This window comes from Sinocyclocheilus anshuiensis, unplaced genomic scaffold, assembly GCF_001515605.1.
Source record: "Sinocyclocheilus anshuiensis isolate Anshui unplaced genomic scaffold, SAMN03320099.WGS_v1.1 scaffold543, whole genome shotgun sequence".
NCBI lineage: Eukaryota > Metazoa > Chordata > Actinopteri > Cypriniformes > Cyprinidae > Sinocyclocheilus > Sinocyclocheilus anshuiensis.
Genome location: NW_015552590.1, coordinates 819,429 through 828,053, shown reverse-complemented (window position 1 = coordinate 828,053; position 8,625 = coordinate 819,429). Strand labels below are relative to the sequence as shown.

Below are 8,625 nucleotides of genomic sequence, written 5' to 3'. Positions count from 1 at the left end.
TATCTATGCACAATCAGCTTGTAACACTCCAAAGAGAAAGGAAAACTTGAAATCGCATTTTAAAGTTATATAAAGTTTGTAGTGTATTGAAGGGGGTGATAGAGTTCAAAAGTCTTTGCATGAAACTGGATTCAGGAAAGTTGCTAAAAACATTAGCATTTTAGCTAACTGACTAAGCAAGATTGTCCAGCATGACAACAATTAGCCTGAAAAACAAAACAGAAAACAGTTTATGCTAATACCCGCTATAGGTATTACGCGGAAATGCATAAAATCTACGTTGCATTATGAACAAACACAACTAGAGCAAAATCAAGCTTGCGTACTTAAAAGCGTCTGCATTCATATACTGAATTCAAAATAGCATGCTAGTATAATATTTTTACTGCCATTTGGCCTTATGTAGCTCCGCCCCTTTTCAGCACAGCACTCTTTGTCTTCGGACTTCTGTTTGTTTTTACACGGTCAGTTTTCTATCAGCTGTGACATATAAATCTGCATGTTTTTTTTTTATATTTAATCCAAGGGTATTTTTTACCTTTATAGAGGGCATTTCCCCCCCAGCACTCTTTGTCTTCGGACTTCTGTTTGTTTTTACACGGCGTGAAAGTAAGGTCGTACGAAGTTATGAATGAACCGCTCATTTCAAAAAATCTTCCCGGTCTACTGACATTTGTTCTAACATCCACTTCAAACATTACAATGCTCATGATAACTTTTGTTAACTCTACAATAAATAAATCCACTTCACCAGCTCATTACTCTTCAACAGCAGCTATAGAAATATATAGCGCAAAAACGGATGTTCAAAGACAAAATTGTTTAGATGGCTACGCACAGGGGTTAAATTGGGATTTGATATGTGGGGGGGCTCTATGGTTTGGGGCCGGTTATGGTTATTATTTATATATATTAGTGGTGTCAAACGATTAATGGCATCAAAAATCTAAGTTTTTGCTTACGTAATATATGTGAGTGTACTGTGTAAATTTATTATGTATATATAAATACACACACATACAGTTCATTTCAAATTCTTACATTTAATCTATAAATTCAATTATAATATTGTGATTATTGTTATCTCTACGTTATCAAATTAAATCATTTACACTGAAAAAAATACAATTGCATTTAATAATGTTATGAGACTGTTTTAAATATTTTTTGGAATATACAAACAAGAAATGATGGTGAAAATTATACTTTTAAACTAAATGAAAACGCCAGTAGGTGCCAGTAGTGAGCGTTTAATGAGTGAGTCACTGAGTTGTTCATTCAAACGATTCGTTCAAACGGCTGATTCATCAGATGTTTATGCAGGGGCTAACGAAACTTTGACTCAACCGATTCGTTCAGAACACGGAATCATTCAGCAATGAATCTGCTGGTTTCTGTGAGATGCGCTGTGGTTCCGCATAAAATGTAAGTGACCTAATATTATTGTACTTGCTTATTGAACTGTTTATTGAACTATTAAACAGTCGTAATGGTTAAAACGTTGTGTGATGTTGCCTAACTTACTGTATTTTAAATATAAAAACTATTCATTTTGATTTTTTACCTCAGGATGCTTACTTGTCTGGCATTAATGAAGCGTTAATGTCGAGCCCCGGAGTCAATGTGCCGGGGCTCAAACCCCGGACGGCCCCGGCCCAATTTAAACCCTGGCAACGCACTTGTTTCTCTGATGCATACGGCCTATAGCAAGAGTAGTATGCTTGTATGTTTTTAGTACATTTTCCAACCCATCCCCCCCTGCAAGAGTATCAAGGTTATGTATTACTATTAGTTGTACACCAATGACGTATTTTACCTGTCGGTTTTTACGCAGCATAGGTTAATTAAATACCAGTCAGCCACTAAAAACTTCCACAGGTCATTGTGAGAGCAAAAAACCTCCCAAGACCTCACCAGGGTCTTGAAGACCTAAGGGAATAATGGGTATAATTTCACAAGCAGTTCAAAGTGACCTTCTCCTCAACCCCTGACAGAAATCTACTGTACTTTCCCAGCTTTCTTGCCTGCCAGTGACGCAAGTCCTCACAGCAAAGCAATGCGGCCAGGGCTGGGTTGGGTTTGGACATAATGTGGAACCAAAACGTCTGGTTTTAATGGAGCAATGAAAGACATTACAAAATGGCTTCCAGAGGGCCAACTGAGCTGCCCTCTGTACCCTCCCAAACGCAGATGCAGTAGCGACAGACTTTGTCATCATGCCAAGGAGGTCTTCAACACTCCCGCTGAGGATGCTTGGTCTGATGTTGCTGCAGATTGATCACAGAGCAAACCCTGGACTAATGACACCGTCTCACCACTCTTGACATGTGCGCTGGCGTTGAGTTGGACTATTTTTGTTTGGTGGGCAAGCTTGAAACTAGCGCTTCTGGTGGTTCTTAATGTCTTCTTTTTGGCTCACAAAGCAAACATTCAGGGAAAGTTTTATAAAAAGAAATGCACATGAGCCATAGCTGTACTTTTAACTGTTTGTCAGATTGTTCAATATGACTCTGGTAAGATCTTGGTTAAAAGATGAAACAGACCATTAATGGTCTTTGACTTCAGGATATAGGGTACACCTTAGTAAACTTAAGTCATAACGGACAGCACTGACTTATCAATTGTGTTTTGACATCCTCACTGACAAGCAAAATTACCACAAAAACCCAAACAACCCTTCATTGGTTCCTTGGTAGATGGTTGTTGTAGGAGCGTTGTAAGAAGTTGCACTGCAGAACTGTCGCCAAAAAATTTCACACCCTGTCAGATCTTAAGATCTTATTTAACATTCATCGTAAAGCTTGTCACTAAAGATGGGCGTACATCAGGGGCAATTTCTTGGAGGAGGCAAGGGAGGCAGTGTCTCCTCAAAATATTGGATGAGAAAAAATTTGTAGTACAAAAATAAAACAACGCAAATATTACAAAATATAACATTAAAAAGTATATGTCACTCGTTTTCTAAAGAAACATTGTCCTACAGCGACACCAGCAGGTAAAGTTACAGCAGGAGTCCGCGACTTTCTCGACTCCCCTGAGCCCATTGAGTTTTAAGAGACCCCCCTAAAGTGTAAGGTGGGTTTCCTGGGGGGTAATTGAGAATGAATGGGGGAAAGTCCCGTGAAATTGAAAGTAAATCTCAGCGTCTGTGACAAATATTTACCAAGCTTTGATGACTGATGATCCGAAAAATTCAAAAATAGTTAAAAGTTAAGTATTAAAAGGAATAGCTGAACATAAGTTTACAAGTAAAAATATATTGTTTAAATTGTTGGCAGCTTGAGTTATTATTTTGGAATAAATGTAAAATGCTTAAAACAGCTTGATGAGATTCATACTTGGCTTTCATAAATAGAATATTGATTACACGGTTAATGTAAAAATATAAAATATAATTTTAGTTTTTCTTTTTTCTGATAGTGTACGTAATGTTTATTTAACCAAGAAAATATGACTGGGACATGAATTTACATTTTATTAAAAAACAAACAAACAAACAAAACTTGATCTCCTCATTTCAGAACACCACTGCACACCACTGACGTACATGCATGATTTTAGCTTGTAGTTTGATTGATTAATCCCAATTAAATTTATTTGATTGACTTCGCGTCAAAGGAAATCAGGTGGAACTTGTTAAATATCATACGGCAGCGGCTTGCATTGTGTATTACAAGCTCCCGATCATTTTTAACTTTAGCTAAACATTTTGGACATTTAAGTCATTTTGGAAATTCAAGGAACTCTTCATGTCAATTCAACTGATTTGTAATGTGTTCAAAGTCTGAGAACCTCCTAATTATCAGAAGTCGCACAATGCATGTTCACCCTACACAATCAAAGTTGATTACATCTCATATGAATTCCTCAAAGCTGCCCCCAGTATCTCGACAAACGTATTGCAAAAACTGCACCAAAATGCACCTGGCTTCAGTACTACAATGATTTTGTTTAGCTTAAGGTTAGAGGGTTAGGGTTAGGGTTAAGAGCCTATGTTTTGGCTCAATGTGGGAGGATGGATGTTCTGAGACCTACCTGGTTGAAGTGCTCTAGCTTTTCCTTCACGTTGATCAGGATTGGATCCGCACTTCTGATCTTTATCTCTGGGTTGTGTTTCTGGGCTTGCAGTCCATTCCCCACCACGTGACCTGTATAACTGCAGCAGAAACAGAGCAAGAGATAAGTTACCAGTACAGAAATCAAGCACTCTTTGGTCTGATGATAATGATCTCCCAATTTTGAGGTCTGGATTCCTAAAAATGCAGGGAATGCTCAAGGCTTGTCTATTAGAAACAGGCCCAAGGATTGATCGGATGTTGAGACAGCCATTTCACCCACATAAATGATTCATTATGAAGCCTGCGGTGAAGCCTGAAGACACAACTGTGCTGCAAATGTAGGTATTGACCCTGTGCCCTTTTATTAGAGACGTTAACGGAGGCGAATGGAGGGCGTCCTTCAACAAAGGCCAAGTTGGTGCAACAAAGGCAAGCAACACAACATGCTAACCTACTAAACAGTATTCGAGAAAGCACAATAGATTCAGACAGGTTGACAATAAAACCATTTTATGGATCCCTGACAATGCTATTCAATGAAGGATGTTGATGAGGAAACAAACTTGAGCAAAAGGTCTCGCTAGGTCATCACTCTTCGGGGGGACATCTCAACATTGGTTGCCATGGCGACTGTCAGAGTGCCATGTTCAGCAGCCTATAAGATCAATGGGTCAAGCTCAGGCAGGGCAGATAGGTTAAGACTTTGATTAAAGCACAAAGTGTGAACTTTAAATACAGATATGACTGGGTGGTAGGGTGGATAGATTACAAACATGCAGAGCTGCAGGGATTTAATCGACTCTAATGAGCAAAAGTAACAGAAGTAAATGGACAATAACATAATACTGTTGGTTGCCTCTACAAAACTTGCAATGATAGTTTACAGAATGTTATGTGGTTGCTAGGCTGTTGCTAGGTGTTTACTTTCTGGTCCAAGTCAAATAAACCCAATTTTAAAGCCAACAATTAAAAGGCCCAAAGTTTGCATAAACTTAATATGATATGTATCATATCTAGAATGTTGCCATGTGGTTGCTAGGGTGTTGCTAGGTGCTTACTTTCTGGTCCAAGTCAAATGAGCCCAATTTTAAAGCCAACAATTATAAAGTCTAAAGTTTGCATAGACTTAATATGATATGTATCATATCTAGAATGTTGCCATGTGGTTGCTACGGTGTTGCTAGGTGTTTACTTTCTGGTCCAAGTCAAATGAGCCCAATTTTAAAGCCAAAACTTAACAGGTCCAAAGTTTGCATAAACTTAATATGACATGTATCATATCTAGAATGTTGCTATGTGGTTTCTAGTGTGTTGCTAGTTGGTTAATTTCTGGTCAAAGTAAAAAGAACCCAATTTTAAAGTCCACAATTAAAAGGTCCAAAGTTAACATAAAACGTAATATGATATCATATTTAGAATGCTGGCATGTGGTTTCTAGGGTGTTGCAAGGTGGTTATTTTTGGGCCAAGTGACAAGAACCCAATTTTAAAGCCCACAATTAAAATTTCCAAAATGCACAATATGACACATGATGATATGACACACACATATATATATTACACTACTCTTTTTAAAATTAAAATTTAATAGCATGAAATTATTCAACATGACATGACAAAATATTGACTGAAATAAAGGAACTTTTCATCAAGGGCAACACCTTTTTTAACTCAAAAATGTCCATATTATGAAGAATAAACGTCACACATCCTTCAAAAACCTTTTTTTTTTTTTTTTTTTTTTAGCAATTGCTGGATTATCACACAGAAGCTATTTCCAGCACCAACGTCCTTGAGACAGACAGGAAGACAGAGAGTCAGACAGACGGATCAAAGGGTTAACAGTGGGGGGCATATAAAGTGTAGTGGGAGGGCAGAATAATGCAGCCGTGTGCTTGCGCATCAATAAATGAATGCTTGTGGGAGAATTGGCCCGCTGTTTTCACCACAGCTAATCTAAGTGAATAAATAATGACCCCAGACACCTCATGCTGCATCCGAACACACGGCTCACTTTGCAAGGTGGAAGCACTTTGTCAGGAACCGACGTGAAATAGACTTGTTTGTTGGTTTGTGCTTTTAGCTGTCGTGCATAAATGCATTTGGACGACAGGTACGATGGAGATGAGATTTGCGAGTATTCACTACATGAGAGGAGCGGATTATGTGGCTTATTTAAAAGAAGAATGAGCTGTCTGTGAATACTGTCATTTTTACTGGCTCGTTCTTTCTTCGGTGAGCGAAATGTGCTCCATATGCGCATAATTAAAGATGAAACAATCTGCTCGACGTGTTTCAATAAACATACAGCCAACCTTAAGACTGATCATAACGAATAGACATTTTTATGGAAATTTACTATAGCATGACGGTTGAAATAACTGCTCATCTTCTTTATTTCTCTGCAGATACTCAAAGGAAGTATGAATATTTCCATGACGCACTTCATTTTGAGCGTATTGCATTTTTGATGAGATATTACAAGTCTATCAGTGGCTTCAGATATCCATTTTGAATAGCTATTAATTAAATTAAAAGCGGCCCTATTGAACGTCTTAATAAATGTTCCCGGTTTTGGTGCAGTCAGTATTGAATTAATCAAATTAACTATATTAATTAGATTTAGTGTTGCTAGCACTATGCTAGGTGGATGCTTAGGTGCTCTGGATGATTGCTAGGACATTTCTAGGTGATAGTGTACTGGGCCAAGTCAAGTCTAGACTCAAGAAACTCCTTAAAAAAGATGGAACAACAACAACTACATCCCTGTCTTGGTACAGTCAGTACTGATTAAAACTAATTACATTTAGGGTTGCTAGCATGTTGCTAGTGTTTTAAGAGGTGGGGTTGCTAGATTCTAGACTCTCAACGTATGATTTTTTTCAATTTGCCAAGCAAAAATAATAAATAAGTCCAAACTTAAGAAACTCCTAAAAAGGAGACAGAACAACAAACTTTTGGAGACTAAAACTATCAACTAAAATAGACACCTGTAATTGATAAGGAATTGTTTGAGGTTGTTAAAAGGATAGTTCACCCAAAAATTTAAATACTGTCATTATTTGCTCACCCTCATGTCGTTCCAAATCCGTAAGGTTCATCTTCATTCAGAAGACAAATTATGATATTTTCAATTAAATCCGAGAGCTTTCTGTCCCTCCATAGACCAATGGGATTACCACGCCCAAGGCCCAGAAAGGTAGTAAGGACATCATTAAAATAGTCCATGTAACATCAGTGGTTCAATTTTATGAAGCTACGAAGAATACTTTTTGTGCACAAAGAAAACAAAAATAACAACTTTATTCAACAATTTCTTCTCTTCCGTGTCAGTCTTTGACGTGTGTTCACGAGAGTAGCACTGATGTCACATGGATTATTTTAATATTGTCCTTACTACCTTTTGAGCCTTTAACATTTCAGTTCCCTTGCTGTCTATGGAAGGTCAGAAAGCTCTGTGCTCTTGTGTTCTGAAGATGAACGAAGGTCTTACGGGTTTGGAACAAACAGAGGGCTAGTAATTAATGACAGAATTATCATATTTTGGGTGAACTGTCCCTTTAAGAAATACACACAACGTTAGTTTAAACAAGTAGAAATAAAGTTTTATCACTAATAATTTCTAGACAAAAATAGTGCAGATACTGGACAAGATTGAAACTTTTTATAGAGACTTCAGTGAGCTTTAGCACAAGTATGAGCAATTGTTAATTCAAATTGCCTCAACAAGCGCCTCTAATATTAGCATAGCCTACCACGTTTCACCCACACACAATCCAATCAAATACCGATATAATCAAGTCCTGTTTTTCCTAAAAAAGAGTTCATACACAAAAGAAAGACCACAACAAACAAGTCACCTCATAAAGTACTTTGATTATGGCACAGACAAACTGCTTCAAATAAGCTACAAAGAACATCAGACTCTCCAAACAGATGTGTTAGCGAGAATATGGGTCTTACAGTTCAGAGCGGTGGGCCTGTCACTGCACTCACCCACATTTCTCACAATAATTAGCGGCTAAATGAATCCAAACCAGAAAAAAGTCAGAGAAAAATATTTACCCAGCTCAAGACCAAAGAGTTTGGAGTTCCCCTTCGACTAAACGCTGCTTATTTTCCCATAGAAACCACACACATATCCCCCTGTGAGGAGCAAAGCTCCAATTAAATTCATCTGCTATATTGGATTAGCCCATTTGTTTGCTCAGAAGGTTATGAAACTCAGCACCTAATGAGCTAGCAATATCCGTTCTTCACGAGCTGTGCATTAGAGGTTTCTTCATTCTTTAGAACAGCTTTTCCACAAGTTATTGCCTTTGGCAATGACACACAGCCCAAACGGATGCCATACGCTAATATTTCAACAAGTCCTTTTCTATAGAATACACAACTTTGGTGTATAGCATCTGAGTAAGCTATGCTATCCTGTCTTACTTCAGCATGAATTCAGCTGTGTGCCTTCTCGTGTGTGTAATAACCGGGTGTAAGACCTTCTGGTTGCTAGTTTTCCATCCTATTTATTGTCTGTGGTCTATGAAGTTGGGAAGGGCCCATGCTAATGTAGG

At 37.9% G+C, this 8,625-nt stretch overlaps 1 protein-coding gene across 3 annotated transcripts in view; it reads right to left on the bottom strand.

Annotated features, from left to right (window-relative positions):
• LOC107665526 (glypican-5-like) overlaps nucleotides 1-8,625 on the bottom strand; it is a 56,655-nt gene that overhangs the window by 29,817 nt on the left and 18,213 nt on the right. For all 3 annotated transcript variants that reach the window (XR_001631561.1, XM_016456437.1, XM_016456436.1), the window contains exon 7: nucleotides 4,036-4,156. Coding sequence is in view for 2 of the 3 variants with exons in the window: in XM_016456437.1 (XP_016311923.1) it covers nucleotides 4,036-4,156 (121 nt within the window). In the remaining variant the exon portion in view is untranslated. The remainder of the gene's footprint in view (nucleotides 1-4,035; nucleotides 4,157-8,625) is intronic.